Source organism: Delphinapterus leucas, chromosome 10 (genome assembly GCF_059928025.1).
Source record: "Delphinapterus leucas isolate spDelLeu-1000000601 "Yukka" chromosome 10, BTC_Dleu_Yukka2, whole genome shotgun sequence".
In the NCBI taxonomy this organism is placed as follows: Eukaryota; Metazoa; Chordata; class Mammalia; order Artiodactyla; family Monodontidae; genus Delphinapterus; species Delphinapterus leucas.
Window position 1 is genome coordinate 68,569,967 of NC_143138.1, and position 17,406 is coordinate 68,587,372.

Sequence of the window (17,406 nt, forward strand, 5' to 3'; positions counted from 1 at the left end):
CCTGGGAATGCTGAGGTGGTAATAAAACGGAGTGAGCAGAATGCATATGAACATGTAATTTTACATCACAGTATTCAGGTCAAAAGTTCAGAGGAAGTCTATCTTGGCACAAGGCTCTACGATGAGAGGTAGAGGGAATACAAGGAGGAACAAGACTTCAACTCTAAGGAAGCTTAACTGTCTAGTCCAGACAACTCCAAGAGAGGGTCAGAGAAGGCTTTCAGGAAGAAGCAGCACCTGTGGTGAACAGGGTTTCAATGGGAGTGGCCTTTCTGGAAGTTGCCAGATAGGAAGGCATGAAGCAGTTCAGGAAGCAGCCCAGAGTTCACTTCAACTGGAGTGGTGGGAGATAACACTGGGAAAATGGGTCAGAGGGAAAAGAATCTGACTCCAAGGTTTCTTGAGGGAGGCTGTGGTCAGAGCTGTAAAAACAGGGTGCAGAAGCAGGATGTTGAGGGACGGGGAGATTAGGAGTTGACAATAATTTACCTGAGCTAGGACAGAAGCAAAGGAGTATGGAGCACAATGACACATGAGGTTAAACCTAAGTAGAATCAACGGGATTTAACAACTCACTGGATGTGAAGGCAGGGAAAAAGTAGTGAACAGGTAACAGAGACTTTGAGTCGGGAGAATTGGAAGGGACAGAGATGAAGAAACATGAGGCAGACAGAGGAGCTGGCCCAAGGAATTTAACGATGGATGGAGTATTGGACCTGTAGGTAGAAGTTGAGTCTGGAAATCATGGGCTGAAAATACTGATTTGGGAAGCTATCTGAGGTGAATGAAATCAGTGATGGCCCAAATACCAAGAGAAGGAGAAAAAAGCTAGGGTAGAACCTTGTTTAGAGTCAAAAAGAGAAAGAGAGGCAAAAAATAGCAAAAACAGAACCGAGATGAGAAGCCAAAGGAAAAAAAGTTTTACTGAGAGGTTAAGCACCAAAGAGTCCCAGGCAGTGGATTTTACCTGGAGGCAGCAGGGAAAGCGGAGTAAACAGCTTGGCTTAGATGAGTGAGTTAAACAGTGAATGAGTATGAGGAGGTGGAGAAGGGAATATGCAGATTATTCTTTTATGTTTGATGGCGAAAAGAAGTGGGTGACGTGCTCAAGAGATAAATTTAATATAAGGAAGATAAAGAAGACCGAGTAGGTTTCCCCTGGTGAGTAGGGCTTCCCTGGTGGCGCAGTGGTTAAGAATCCGCCTGCCGGGTTCAAGCCCCAGCCCGGGGAAGATCCCACATGCCATGGAGCAACTAAGCCCGTGTGCCGCCAATTACTGAGCCTGCGCTCTAGAGCCCGTGAGCCACAACTACTGAGCCTGGAGTGCCACAACTACTGAAGCCCGTGCACCTAGAGCCCGTGCTCCACAACAAGAGACGTCATCGCAATAAGAAGCCTGCGCACCACAGTGAAGAGTAGCTCCCGCTCATCACAACTAGAGAAAGCCCATGTGCAGCAACGAAGATGCAACGCAGCCAAAAATAAAATAAATAAAAGTAAATAAATTTAGAAGACCAACTAAGTTTGTGGGCAGCAAAGTCCAGTAAGGAGACAGAAGTAAAAACAGAGGGGTTGGTTTTCTCAAAGAAGAAAAGGCTACTTCTTTCTCAGGGAAAGTGTTCTAAGGAAGAAAGGAGTTTAGGTGAAAGAGGAGTTGAACTCATTTTGGATGGCCTTGATTTTCTCAAAAAAGGAGGGACAAAGTCATCTATTAAGAATCAGGAGGTCAGGAGGTCAAGAGATTGGGCAACTGGGAAGATTGGAAAGAATTTCAAACAACTGCAATCAACTCTTTTATTTTATTTTATTTTTTTTGCGGTACACGGGCCTCTCACTGTTGCGGTCTCTCCCGTTGCGGAGCACAGGCTCCAGACGTGCAGGCTCAGTGGCCATGGCTCACGGGCCCAGCTGCTCCGCGGCATGTGGGATCTTCCCGGACTGGGGCATGAACCCATGTCCCCTGCATCGGCAGGCGGACTCTCAACCACTGCGCCACCAGGGAAGCCCTGCAATCAACTCTTAATTACAGACAGTATATTTGTGAACATTAATTTGACTATAAACAAGCAAAAACATCTACTTGTCACAAGCCATTCTTTGAACTACACAGTAACCAACAGCTGCCACCTCTTATCTTCAGCAACACAGAAATGCCCTTGCCCAATCAGAAGTGCAGCTGAAAACAGTGCTCTTGGTCTACCTCCTGTCAGGGCTCTGAATCACTCCAAGCTATACAGGGTTACTGTACATTTGCAAAGGAAAGCACCAATGATTAATATATCATCCAAGGGAAAATGTGTTTAACATTCAGCCCAAACCTGAAAAACTGGAGGAAAAATACCAAGGGAATTGGGATAAGAGACAGAGAGAAGCAACCTGCATTACAGAACAGAATAAGGGGGACTGCCCTGGTTGCTCAGTGGTTAAGAATCTGCCTGCCAATGCAGGGGACTCGGATTCGATCCCTGGTCTGAGAAGATCCAACATACCATGGAGCAACTAAGCCCATGCGCCACAACTACTGAGCCTGCACTCTAGAGCCCACAAGCCACAACTACTGAGCTTGCACACCACAAATACTGAAGCCCTCATGCCCTACAGTCCATGCACCGCAACTACTGAAGCCCATGCGCCTAGACCCTGTGCTCCTCAACAAGAGAAGCCACAATGAGAAACCTGCGCACCACAAGGAAAAGTAGCCCCCGAGCGCTGCAAATAGAGAAAGCCCGCGCGCAGCAAAGACCCAACGCAGCCAAAAAAAAAATAAATAAATATATACCTTAAAAAAAAAAATAAGGAAACAAGTTTCTTGACTTTCAAAAAGTACGAAAGGAAAATTTTATTATTTTTTTTTAAATATATTTATTTATTTATTTATTTTTGGCTGCATTGGGTCTTTGTTGCTGCATGCGGGCTTTCTTTAGCTGCGGTGAGCGGGAGCTACTCTTTGTTGCGGTGTGCAGACTTCTCACTGCGGTGACTTCTGTTTTGCGGAGCATGGGCTCTAGGCACATGAGCTTCAGTAGTTGTGGCACGCAGGCTCAGCAGTTGTGACTCACAGGCTATAGAGTGCAGGCTCAGTGGTTGTGGCGCACGGGCTTAGCTGCTTCACGGCATGTGGGATCTTCCCAGACCAGGGCTTGAACCCGTGTCCCCTGAATTGGCAGGCGGATTCTTAACCATTGTGCCACCAGGGAAGCCAACAATTTTATTAATTTTTTTTACATATTCATTAAGCTCTTCATGTGGAACACATTTATGTAGAGCAGGGTCATGCTGAAATGGGGGCCACCTATACTGGAAGGCCTCAAACATGTAAATGTACTTTCATTAAGGGATGTCTGATATTTGGGATCCCTAAATGCCAAATGTTATTTTTACTACATAGGTTTCCACTGAATATCTTTAATTCACATTCTTCCTATTAATGTTTTAACTGAGGTTTCGGTTTATCTATGAAGTCCTACCCCTGGCCTCTACAACCTCGATTAATCATGAGTTGACTGTTTAGGGAAGGTTAACAAGAGAAGATTAAGAGGTATGCCAAACAGCGGTGAGAAACTAGCTTCAGTTCACTCATAAAATCTCTCCACTCTTTCATTCTCTGGATAACCTCAGGGATAAAAGAACTATCTACTTCTGTAACACGTGCGTCTTACCTTTTGCTATGTCCAGGAAAGTATCTGATGTATTTGTTGTCATGCAAGGACAGGTAACGGATAGTATCTGTAAGAAGATAAATAAGGCATGATGATATCCTACTATTTTTAAAGGAATTTACTTTGCATTTTCATCTTGAAAAGACAAGGTCAAAGAATTCATTGTTTTCCATAATCCAAGCAAGGTGTGAATAACTACTTTTCATGGGACTAGAGATTTCACGTAATTCAAAAGCAGAGTTCTCAAGTTGACAGCATATACAGCAATGTTTAAAATCACTATTGCTGCCAATCTTTGGCTTCTGCATAGTTACAATGAAACTTGTCCTGCAAATATGCACCCCCCCAAAAAAAAAAACTCACAACAATTTTAATGCCCACAGAATGGCAAACCTTAAAGAAAAACATATGGCTACTGAGGAAATAGACTCAAAGAATTAGACAGCCATGCTGAGGTGAGGATCAGGCTGGATTCTGGCATAAGATACTTTTGTCCAGCGTTCTCCAACAGCATGTCAACCCAACCCTCACCTCATCTTAATGTAAACTGGATACACAATTTACATTAAAACTAAATAAAATGGAAAGAGAATTAATGTTCTACTACTTCTTTTCTAATTAACCAACTATCCAATGGTCCCTTATGCAGAAAAGTGAATTATAAAGTGGCCAAAGGAAATGAGAAAATTTAGGTTAAAAAGATCACAAGACATTTAAAAATCAAAGTCATGAACTATACCAAGTCATAGCAGTGAGAATTTGACAATATCCAAGAAAGAAATAATCACAGAGATTTGTGCTTGGGGCAAATAAGACAAATACTCTTAAAAACCAAATGATTCCTCTGAAAAAGCAAAACAAAAAATGATGATGGTGGGAAGGGAACGAAGTGCCATAAAGAAGAGAACTGGAAAGTACAATGCCCCTGAAAAGACTAGGAATAAGAAACAATTGTTGAGAAAAAGGTTATAGGAAATGGGGCCAAAATACAGAAAGGAAAGCATAGAAAGAACATTCTGGAGGCAAACACAACACAGGAACAAAAAGGCTGAAAGCACCAAGTCATCCCAGTGGTTCACAGGGGTACTAATAAAAGGGCATTTAACCTGGGAGAGGGAAAAAGGCACTCTTTGTATGTTCCAAAACTAAATATGGTTTTCTTTGAAAACATGTTCAAAGTTCTCGAATGACAACTATAGAGTATTCCTGGTTGTTCTATTGCTAGGAACTACTCACGTGCCCTAAGCAGAAAAAGACTTCCTCCCCATTACCTGGTTTTCCCAGAGATGAGCAGGGCGTCGCCATCCTCTCCGCCCCACTCGGTAGCTGGTGCGCTGTTCCTGGCAAGGCAGTGGCCTGTACAGTTATCTCCTGTACCGGGTGGTATCATAGACCCTCAAACTGTACAAACTACTACCTCAGCCTGGAATCAGGCAAAATGATACGGAGCGTTGGAGGAACTCTTCAGGATGGATGCACTCGAGACAGGAAAGGCAACATCCTCACAGCAGAGGCCTGGCAGCAAAGCTGCAAGTGCCACACATTTGCCTCATCTTGCACCATATTTGGAGAATCCTCATTTAATCACCCAGAAAAACACCCCAACAGAAGAAATATACCCCAACAGAAGAAATATACCATTCATTCAGATGATCACAGAGATATATTTCCTCAAGATCCTGTTTTATATTCTTGTCCAAAAGCATCAATTGCACTGCTTACTTAGAAAACCACTTCTGAAATAGAGGCATGAAAAGTATAAACGATATACTTACTAAAAACCAAGTACAGGCAGAAAAGTCTCATTTAAAAAAAAAAAAAAAAGACTTCTACCCATCTGCTCTGAGGTAGGCATAACCAAAACAGCGGTCTAAGAAATCTTTGTTGAATGACATTAGAAAAATCGTACTGCTAAAAATGAAACAATCAATAAATCAATGAGATAAGTTAAAAAAAAAAAAAAAAAGTCCTAACATGAAAGTGTTATAGCTCAATTCCAAGACAATCTGTCAACTGAGAATGACTTATCCCAGAGGAAAAGCAGGTAAAGGCAGAGATCCTTTATTAGAGAAAGAAATTCACAAGTTTAATTTCTAAAAATAAGTCTTTATTCTTCAAAGACATTAACTTTATTTAAAAGGAAAAAGGGAGAGACTTCCCTGGTGGTCCAGTGGCTAAGACTCCATGCTGCCAATGCAGGGGCCGCGGGTTTGATCCCTGGTTGGGGAACTAAGATCTCACATGTGTGCAGTGAGGCCAAAAAAAATAAGATAAATAAATAAAAGGAAAAAGGGATAAAATTCAAATCAAAAAGTGTCCCTGGAATCAAAGATAACTAAAGTCAGTATACTGTCCTTTGTGACACAGACCATAAATGGTTGGGCACACATCAAAAACTCTTCTAAGGTCTGCTAAACTACCATAACTCAAGCATCTGTAAAACTTTTCTCAAATCTATATATTTTGAAGAGGAAGGTAGCATTGTTTACCACTTGCTGTCAAGTATTCCTTCCTTTTATTTCTTCAAAAAGTATTCGTTTCAAGAAGTTCAAACCGTAAATACAATTTGTGGCTTCCTATTTCCACTCTCCACTCTAAACTGGAGACCTTTCATACTCAGTTTCAAGTCCTTCAGAAGTACTAATGGCTTGCTTGCTTCCAGCATCCCTTCAGTCATAACAATATTAGCACAGCTAACATCATAGGAAAATTTAAAGTAACTATAACCAAACAGAAGTACTCACAAAGATTCCGTGAACAATTTAACAAAGGAAACCATGACCATAACTTCCTAAAAAGAAGGCTTGCTTACCGTCTATTTTGTTAGAGCTGTAAACGACTGTGTTTGCTGCATGAGTGTATCTGATGAGGTCCACGCCGTATTTCTTACTGTACAGGGTTCTCTTTGGTCTGATGAGGAAATGGACAGAGAAAGAAAACCATCAAAATCCTCCATCACCAAAATCTAGGATCTTCATATAAAGAGAAGCACTTGAATGATGTGGGAAGGGTGAAGATTCTTGGTAACCTCTAACACTGAAAAGAAACAGAATTTCTTCCAAAAGGGTGGAAACAAACAATCAATCAAGTGCAACAGGCTTTCACCTCTGAATACCAAATGCCAAAGTTAGGAAGTGGAAGTAAATCTGAGGGCTCAAATCAGCCTTTACTACAATGTTCAAAAGTAAACTTTGAGAAGAAGTACATCTATTTGGGAAGAAAGACACACAAAACAAGTCATAACTTACAAAAAAGAGGAAAATGGGAATACGCCAGACCAATGAGGCCAGAACTTAAGCCATTCACTTGGAAAGAAGCTCTTTCTTTAAGAAGAAATGATTTATCAAAACCGAAACCAGATGCAAAACTGCCTTTCCTAATATAACCTAATATTTCCATCCTCTCTTACAGGTCCAAAGCACTTACTGAGCCTTTTACAAGACAAACCTCACTCTCCCTAACAAAACTAGTCATTGATTCTTTTCTCTTTACTTAAATGTAAAATCACATATTTCTAAGCTAGAGGTTATCAGTCCATTTGTTGAAGTTCCTTAAATATTATCTTCTTCTATAGCACCTTGAAGATCAAGCTGAAACTGATATCTCAGCAAAATATTTAACCAAAAACTTCATAATATTCTACATTTAGGTATAGGAGAATTTCATAAATCCTATATTAATGTTTATCAAGAATTTAATTTATGAAAAGGAAATTCACCCTGTCAATGTAAAAGCCTCTTGAAACCTAGATGCTAAACAATCAGATGACTCAGGGAACTTTAATCATTTGCACTTTCAATTTTTGTGACGTCAAGGGTTTCCCTACATTAAACCTATTTACAAACAAGACTTCTCACTCCAAATGCACTTAATTTTCCACATTTTTACCTTTACTGAAAGATCAAATAAACAAAAAGAACAGCTCAAATGCTACCTTGTTAAGTCCACCACCCTGGGTTCTGCCATGTAGTTACTGTGTGGTAACCAGTGACTGAGTGAACGTGCGTGTGAATGTGTGCTTGCTCTCAAAAGATAGTTGACTTTGCTCCTACCAATGGAAACAGAAGCTTACTTATCTCAGTATTTACCCTACAATAATGAAGACAGAGCCTGAAGAACCAATGTTAAAGGAAAATTTTCAGTTCCACTTATATACGGCCTATTTGTCTCAAATATATCCATATCCAAATATATCCACAGTATTAACCTGAGAATTTGTTCTTAATAACATAAATCTTTTACCTCATATAATTTCCTAGTTTGAAAGCAAGATCCTAATGCATCCATTTCAGAGGATCTTACAGAGCTTATGCATAACATTCTTTCACGAATATTGTGGTAAGCTTCTCTGCACAAACTATGATTCTGGTGATCAGGTACGAATAAATAATATTAAATCCTTCTCTCTGAATAATTCGCATCACCTACCACAGGTAATATCCTTTGTATACTTTCAAATTAAAAAAAAAAAAAAACAAAACAACACTCGGGACTTCCCTGGAGGTCCAGTGGTTAAGACTCTGTATGCAGGGACAGCAGGTTCGATCCCTGGTTGGGGAACTAAGATCCCACATGCTATGTAGTGCAGCCAAAAAATTAAAATTAAAAAAATCACTCAATGGATGAACTCTATTACAAAGCAAGTTTAAGTGAACAGTACACATGAAAAATATTAAGCATAAAGAATCTTATTTTAGCCATTTTCAAACTCCCAACATTAGTACCATCTAATAAAGATACTGTGCCTTCCAAGAAAATGTTACTTTTCTTCCAATGTTGGTTTGACCTACACTAGTGGCAAATTTTTTCTTCACATTACCACTTAGGATCACAGATTCCTAGAGGCCAGCGAAGTGATCTGACCAATGTCACATACCTGGTCGCAAGGCCAAACTAGAACCCAGGTCTCCTATCAGGTTGCTCTCTGACCACAGATCACAATGAAACAAGGTCACAATTAATCCATACGAATATTTTAAAGAGCGTGCTGTATACTATTGTATCAATGTTAAATTTCCTAGTTTGGATAACTGTACTCTGGTTACCTAAGAAAACGTCCTTGTGCTTAGGAAATCCATGCTGAAGTTTTAGGATAAAGGGACTTGATACCTCCAAATTACTCTCTAATGGCTCAGGGAAAGAAAAAATTGTGTGTGTGTGTGTGTGTGTGTGTATCTACAGAGAATGACAAAGCAAACAGAGCAAAATGTAACCAATTATTGGCTCCTGGGAGTTCTTTGAAACAATGATGTAACTTTTCTGCAAGTTTGTAATTATGTAAAAATGCTACATGAATGAATAAACTGCATAAACTGCATTATGTTATAAAATTAACATTTCACTTTTAACAAGACAGCCTTCAAGTCAATGTCATTCCTACCAACCGCAGAAATTATGCAGTATTTGGAGAGAAACTGTGAAGAAATGCTGCCACAACCTTCATTTTCTTTGAATGAGGATATACATCTCCATCCTCAAATTCATCCAGGGAGAAGTTCTAATCTGTGCACAAGCACTAAACACTTCAAGCAAGTCAGCTTCAATTCACTTCTAGCTCCAGTACCCCACAACCCCAATCTCCACCCTAGCTTTATACGTTACTCTCTATTCCAGGCTAATGCAAGTGGCCGGACCTGGACGAAAACCCATCTATGAAATGAATAACATTGACTCACATCTCTCAGCATCAGTCCAGCTAACAATTCTCTCTTCCCTCAGGACCACCACTATAGGCCACTCTTCCACATACCGCAAGCAGATCCAGAGCCAGTTACATAATACTTTTTCCACAGCCCAAATGGGAAAAAATTGGGCAGAACAAAATAGCCCAGACCAATACAGCATTACTTCAGATAACCAAATTCACAAATGAAGAGACAACTTCCAAAAGAAAGTTTATAGAAGACATTGGTTTAAACAAAACAGAGTAAAGGAACAGCTGGAGAAGGTAAAGAAAAACCCAAGGATTCAAAAAGGAGATCACAATTTAGCAAGGATTTGGAGAAAGCAAGTCTGGGGCGGGGGTGAGGGGAAGCTGACAGGTCCCCAGGGAAAAAGGCAAAAAGCTGTGCTTTTAAGATCTTGCAGAGATACAGGTGTGGTGAGTCTCCATAGGACTTGGGACAACCTAGAAATGTCATGATCAGACTCGGAATTATGATAAGTCCAAGAGGACCATAAAGTATAATTTTTTAAAAAAGTATAAGAAGAAACACGAAATTGTCAGACGATGCTTTCTTTGTTCTACTAGGAGGTTCACATTCAGGTTGGGATGCGACAGCCAGGTGTGTCTGGCAAAAAGGAAAAGTTTCGGATGCAGGTAAAAAGTTAACTATAAACGTGGGCATCAGGACTGAGGGAGCAAGAGAATGATTTGGACCAGAAAGGAAATGTCAGGGGTCCCAAAGAGGCAACAAATAAATCCTGACAGCCAACAACTGCAACCCACGCGGCCTTCCGGCAGAAGGGCGGCGGAAAGCTGAGGGGCAGGGGTCGGGTGAAGTGCCAGGGCTGAATCGAGGTGACCGAGCAGAGGGCAGAAAGAGCGAGCTGCCGCTGCTGAACGAAGCAGCAGAGCAGCCTCTGCGGTTCTGCGCGGGGGCCACAGCCGACTGGCACCTTCGACGGAGTCAGAGGAGCGTTAAAGCTACCAGCTGGGGCAGCGGTGGGCGGACCCTGCGTTTAAAGGTCAAGGTCAAGGTGTGGCTTGGTCAGAGATGCTAAGGCTCTCTGTGAGGAGACCGAAGGCAGACAAAACAAATATATGATTACTGTTATTGCTATCATTATTTTAAAAGAAAAAAAAAATGGTCTCCCGGACGGCTTCTGAGGGGACGCGGCCCCAGCGGGAGAATGTGCAATACAGGCCGCGGGCCAGACCCGGTTAGAGGGCGGGCCGCGGGGGGAGCGCAGGGCCACGACAGGGAGGGCGGGAGGGACTCAGACCCGGGCCCAAGGCCACCGGCGCACTCACTTGCCCTCCTGGCAGTCATAGAGCACGATGGAGTCGTCGTCGCTGCTCGAGATGACCGTCTCGCCGTTGGGGCTGAAGTCGAAGCAGTTAATCTTGTCCGAGTTCTCGCGGAACACCTTGGCGACGCGGAAGCTCCGCAGCACGCTGTCGGTCAGCTTCATGGCGGCGGCTGCTGGAGGCGGCGGCGGCGGCGCAGAGCCGGGGCGGAGCCCGGCGAACGGGCGGGCTGCCGAGGGGCCGACCCGGGCGGGGCGGGCGCGGCGCCGCGCCGGCGGCGGGCTGGAGAGCGGCCGACAGTCGGGCCGCCTCCTCCTCTTCCTCCTCCTGCTTGTGCAACACTCTTCTGCCGGGACTATAGGGTCTCGCAGACCGGTCCTCCTCACTGTCGCCTCAGGGCCAACCGGCGCGGCACCGGCTCATTGTGTCCGCCATCTTGGGGCGACAGGCAGAAGTCGAGGGCGAGGAGCCTCACCGCGGCGCCAGCCGGGAAAGGGGGCGGGGCGGGAACTGCAAAGCGAGGCGGGGTGGCGGGGCGGTGACGTCAGCGCGGCCGGCGGGGAGTGGTGTGGCTGGGTGGCCAGAGGCGGCGATTCCCCGACCCGCTGGGGGGCGGGAGGGGCGGGGATTCCCACGTCCTTCCCCGCCTTGGGCCCCAAGGCCTTGGGTTCCCGGGAGCCGCGGGTCTTTGTGCGGGGCCGCAACTCCCCCGAGAGACTCGGGTGCCCCCTGCAGGCGCCCCGGCCGCAGGCAGAGCGAGAGCAGGTACTGCGGGAGTGGGCTGCGCTCCAGGAGGCCTGTTCTGTGTATGAGTCATCGCCGTCGGGCTTTGACCGCGTGTCCACCACATCGCCAGAAGACTTAAATTTATGTATTTTTTAAATTAAGGTGTACTATACGGTAGACTGAATAAATTTTAAGTGGATGAATTTTTTTTCATTTGGGTGAATTTTCTTTTTCATGTGGATGTACACTCTTGTGACCACCACCCGCAACTTTTCTTTAAGCCTTCTTTAAAAACTTTGTAATTGATATATAATATAAAGTGCATAAAATGAACTAATTTTAAGTGTTCAGCTCCACACATTTTATAAACACTCATCTTTAAGTTTTAAAACATATTTACAGCTCAAAAAACTCATAGCATCAATTACAAGTAAATTTTTTTTTTTTTTTTTTTTTTTTGCCGTGCGTGGGCCTCTCACTGTTGTGGCCTCTCCCGTTGCGGAGCACAGGCTCCGGACGCGCAGGCTCAGCGGCCATGGCTCACGGGCCTATCCGCTCCGCGGCATGTGGGATCTTCCCGGACTGGGGCACGAACCCGTGTCCCCTGCATCGGCAGGCGGACTCTCAACCACTGCACCACCAGGGAAGCCCACAAGTAAATTTTTGAAAGGTAAAATTATCTCCTTATTCAACAAAGCACAGTTTTAAATTCTCCTGATATCCTCCTCCTTATTCATATATCAACATATGCTGTAGATGCTGTCATTTTCCCCCCTGCTTTAGCATTGTATCTTACACATTTTTGCATGTTACTTAAACCAGATTGTTGTTAGTGTTCTCCATTGAGGTATGATTTATGTACAGTAAAAATCGGCCTTTTTCAGAGATAGTTTTATGAGTTTTAAAATCCCCATACAGTTGTGGAACCACCACATTCAAGATATAGAACAGTTGCATTATCCTCTTTGTAGTCATCGGGATTGTTGTGATGATTCCCATAAGGGATTCTTTGCCTTAAAAGGAAGGAAAGTTGATCTCTAACAAAGGAAAACAATATCTGATCACAAAATAGGTACCATGCGCCTTGGCTTTAACTTCCTATGAGGGTTCATAGATCTCTAACTTGTGTGCAGCCCCTCAAACGTTTAATTGCCTGGGTCTCCAACAATGGAGACAGAGGCCTATTTATTTTGCTTCACTAAACTACAGTGGCTAAAGAGAAGGAAAGGGGAAGAGGAAAGACTGAAACATTTCAATCACTGATACTAGGAAGAAGTGATATCCAGAGATCAGATATAACCTGGACAATGGTGAAAGCAAAACAGAAACCTTGGGCTTCCCTGGTGGCGCAGTGGTTAAGAATCCTCCTGCCAATGCAGGGGACATGAGTTCGAGCCCTGGTCTGGGAAGATCCCACATGCCTCGGAGCAACTAAGCCCACGCACCACAACTACTGAGCCCGCGCACCACAACTACTGAAGCCCATGTGCCTAGAGCCTGTGCTCCGCAACAAGAGAAGCCACTGCGATGAGAAGCCTGCACACCACAACGAAGAATAGCTCCCCGTTCACCGCAGCTAGAGAAAGCCCACGCGCAGCAACGAAGACCAAATGCAGCCAAAAATAAATAAATAAAATAAATTTATTAAAAACCAAAACAAAACAAAACAAAACCAAAACAAAACAGAAACCTCAGGACAGTTGGGGGCTTTCTGGAAAGAACCAGGGGCTATGTCCCATCCCCAGGTAAAAAAGAACCAGGATCCCTGCACATAAAGTGAACTTGTTCTCTGAGAGTAGAGGGCAAGATCCTGGCTAAGTCTGGGCTGCAATTGCCTCCTGACAAAGAGCAGAGCTTCTGGCTACAATTTGTTCTGGGGTCTGGAAAAAGCTTGTTTGAGTGGAACCCGAATGCATGGCAACTTTCCAAATTGCAAAGCAGTGGAAGAAAAGTCCTCTGTGCCCCCCAGAGCACAAACTTCCCTGCAATTCCTGCTTTTTTTATTTCACAGGCTAGAAAGGCTAATGTAGAGTCTGCTTTGAATGGTTCGACAGCAACAAAGACAGATCTGGTGCCATGTCTTAGAATGGTTGGGAAGATGAATACCCAGTGAGATACTATTTTTTGGGCCCTCTTAATCTATAAAAATAATCACAGAAACAGCCATAGTCTGCTGAATGTTGTAAGGCAAAAGAAATCTTTGCAATATATCTTTCAAGTTGTGTACTTCCTGTACCTTTCCCAGATTTCACTGTTAGACTGAAGCTCCCTCCCAAGACTTGACTTCCTGAATTATTTTTGGAATGGAAAAAGTCATTTTTTCATATTTTAAGAGCACCCTGAAATGGCTCAGCCTTTTTCACATTCTCACTGTTTCACATTCCTAGCCTGGCTCTCTGCCTGTTACAGTGGGGCTCTCCTGGCTTCCAATCCAACAGTGCCTTACAGGCTGGACTTTAAAAAGTGACCCAGAAGGACTTCCCTGTTGGTCCAGTGGTTAAGAATCCACCTTCCAATGCAGGGGATGCGGGTTTGATCCCTGGTCAGTGAACTAAGATCCCACATGCTGCAAGGCTACTGAGCCTGCATGCTGTGGATTCTGCACGCCACAACTAGAGAGAGAAGCACGCATGCCACAACGAAAGATCCTACATGCTGCAACGAAGATCCTGCGTGCCACAACTAAGACCCGACGCAGCCAAATAAATAAATAAATAGTGACCCAGAAAGGCTGGCTCCAGTGGGGGGTGGACAGAGGGGACAACTGCAGTCAGAAGTGAATCATATTGCCTTAAAGAGCATCAGCCTTAATTTTTTATATTTCCTTTCCTTTTTTTAAAAAAATTATTTATTTAATTTATTTATTTTTGGCCACATCGTGTCTTTGTTGCTGCACGTGGGCAGCCATCAGGGGCTACTCTTCAGTGCGGTGCGCAGGCTTCTCATTGCGGTGGCATCTGTTCTTGTGGAGCATGGCCTCTATGCACGCGGGCTTCAGTAGTTGTGGCTCGCAGGCTCTAGAGCACGGGCTCAGTAGTTGTGTTGCACGGGCTTAGTTGCTCCGCAGCATGTGGGATCTTCCCGGACCAGGGCTCGAACCCATGTCCCCTGCATTGGCAGGCGGCTTCTTAACCACTGTGCCACCAGGGAAGCCCTATTTCCTTTCCTTTTAATCATTATTTCATTTACTTACATACATAGTTTCCCACATAAGCAAATACACATCCATTGCAGAAAACTAAAAAATACAAATAATTAAAACAACATAGTGTAAAGGAGTAGCTACTGTTACATTTGTTTTGATGTAGAACTTTTCAGACTTTTTCCCCTGAAATATATTTTTATTGGGTTCATTATATAATATTATTTATAACCTACCCTTGTCATAGAATACAATGAACATCTTCCAGATCAATAAATACAGAACTACACAATCATTTTGAATGGCTATCTACTATTCCATTATGTGTTCAGAAAGTAATTTTGCTTCCCATTTTATCCAGAGCCCAGCCAAGGTCTGACTCAATATATATTGTTAATTGAACAAATGAATTTAGCCAAAGGATTCAAGGTATTTAATTGGCCCATTTATTTTTTTTCCATTTTCTCTCTCTTTTTTTAAAAAGACAGTGTTTTTAGAGCAGTTGTAGGTTCACAGTGAAATGAAAAGGAAGGTACAGAGATTTCTGTATACGCACTGCCCCCACACATGCACAGCCTCATCTATTATCAACATTCCTCACCAGAGTGGTACATTTGTTACAATGGCTGAACCTACATTGACGCATCATAATCACCTTAAATCCATAGTTTGCATTATGGTTCACTATTGGTTTTATACATTCTATGGGTTTGGATACATGTATAATGACATGTATCTATTATCATGGTAAACAGAGTAGTTTCACATCCGTAAAGAACCTCTGTGCTCTGCCTATTCATCCCTCCCCCACTCCCAAACCCTGGCAAACACTGATCTTTTTACTGTCTCCATAGTTTTGCCTTTTCCAGAATGTCATCTAGTTGGAATCATGCAGTATAAATATATCTTAAAAATTGTACTCGTCCGAACACTTGGGAATCAGTCGCTACCTGGCAACATTATGTGTGGAGAAAGTAAAGGATGTCTAGCTGTAATAACAATTATCTTACATACACACACATTTTTATTTATACACATGATCTCACTTGAGCCTCATAATGACTCTATGAGAGGCAAAAATGGAGACCAAGAGAGGTATTCCAGCAGCAAGTGGCAGAACCTGGACTTGTCTATAGATAATTATGTATATATGTGAAGCTGTTATCAAACTCAGGTTTGGCTGCTCACTGCTCAAAAGCCAGTACTCGAGAAACTAGAGTTGGTTGGAAAGGGAAATTTTGCTTTATTCAGGAGGCGGGCAACCTGGGGAGAAGGTGGACCTGTGTCCCAGAACCAACTCCAAAGATTCTGCTAGGCCATGAAAGTTTTTATTTTTTTTATAAAGGTTTTCTTTTTTAAAAAAATTATTATTTATTTATTTATTTGGCTGTGTTGGGTCCTCATTGCTGCGTGCGGGCTTTCTCTAGTTGTGGCAGGCGGGGTCTACTCTTGGTTGCAGTGCTCGGGCTTCTCATTGTGGTGGCTTCTCTTGTTGCGGAGCACGGGCTCTAGGCACTCGGGCTTCAGTAGTTGTGGCACACGGACTCAGTAGCTGTGGCTCGCGGGCGCTAGAGAGCAGGCTCAGTAGTTGTGGTGCATGGGCTTAGTTGCTCCAAGGCACGTGGGATCTTCCTGGACCAGGGCTCGAACCCACGTCCCCTGCATTGGCAGGCAGATTTTTAACCACTGCGCCACCAGGGAAGTCCCTAGGCCGTGAAAGTTTTTAAAGAGAAAAACGGGAAATAATCTCAGTTCATCATTAAGGTAGGGGGTCAGATTCTTTGTCACTTTCCGCTGTGTGCAGACTCCCCATGATCTTCCTTTAGATGCTATCTTTTTTTTTTTTTGGCCATGCCATGTGGATGCGGGATCTTAGTTTCATGACTAGAGATCTTAAATCCCGGACCGGGGATCAAACCCGTGCTCCCTGCAGTGGAAGCGTGGAGTCTTAACCACTGGACTGCCAGTGAAGTCCCCTTTTAGATGCTATCTTGTTCATGTAGTTTGCTTGCAGGATTACTGAAGGGAAGGCTGGGGAAAAGATCTAGTCATCTGTTCATTATTCTTCATTTCTACTTCTTTTTTCTTTTTAATTTTATTTATTTATTTATTTATGGCTGTGTTAGGTCTTTTCTGTGCAAGGGCTTTCTCTAGTTGCGGCAAGCGGAGGCCATCTTCATCACGGTGCGCGGGCCTCTCACTATCACGGCCTCTCTTGTTGGGAGCACAGGCTCCAGACGCGCAGGCTCAGTAGTTGTGGCTCACGGGCCTAGTTGCTCCACGGCACGTGGGATCTTCCCGGACCAGGTCTCGAACCCGTGTCCCCTGCAGTGGCAGGCAGATTCTCAACCACTGCGCCACCAGGGAAGCCCCATTTCTACTTCTTTAACCTAAGAAAAGAGTCAATAGATTAGGCAAGGCATTGTGTGATCAAAAGACTTAAAAGGTATGTTTGGGCTGGAGGCTAGTTAAGCATGGGGGGCACCTGGTGTAAAGGTTAGTTAAAATATAGTTTTGCTAAAGTGACAAGACAAAAAGCCTCCTGCAAAGAGTTGCTTCCTGCACAGAGTTGCTTCCTGCAGACAGTTGCTTACAAAGCTAGACAGTAAATTTGCCGAGATAGAGAGGAGGAGGTGGGAATTGATTGGGTAAGTAGACATATCTGAATGTATGTGGAGACATATGTGGACCAGCAAAGAGATGAGGATATGCAAACATTTGTCCCATAATCATGACCTCTTGTCTGTCTGTAACTTAGGTCTCAGGATGTGGCTGTGTTTGAACTTGAGCTCAGAACACTGGGTTCTGTCTCAGTAAACTTTACTGTTCAGCAATAAATCAAAACCCCATTGCCTCCTCTTATCAGTCACCTAGTTACCTGGATTCCAGGAAAACCAATCCCAATGCG

The 17,406-nt window shown here is 43.6% G+C and overlaps 1 protein-coding gene across 2 annotated transcripts in view; it reads right to left on the reverse strand.

Annotated features, from left to right (window-relative positions):
- Positions 1 to 11,071, reverse strand: part of WDR82 (WD repeat domain 82) — a 31,292-nt gene extending 20,221 nt beyond the window's left edge. The window contains exons 1-3 of one of the 2 annotated variants that reach the window (XM_089919437.1): positions 10,634 to 11,071; positions 6,473 to 6,570; positions 3,661 to 3,727 (exon numbers count right to left, since the gene is read on the reverse strand). In XM_089919437.1, coding sequence (XP_089775563.1) covers positions 3,661 to 3,727; positions 6,473 to 6,570; positions 10,634 to 10,794 — 326 coding nt within the window. In that variant the 5' untranslated portion in view covers positions 10,795 to 11,071. The remainder of the gene's footprint in view (positions 1 to 3,660; positions 3,728 to 6,472; positions 6,571 to 10,633) is intronic. The other variant, XM_022572946.3, reaches the window with a different exon arrangement.
- Positions 11,072 to 17,406: the final 6,335 nt, after the last annotated feature.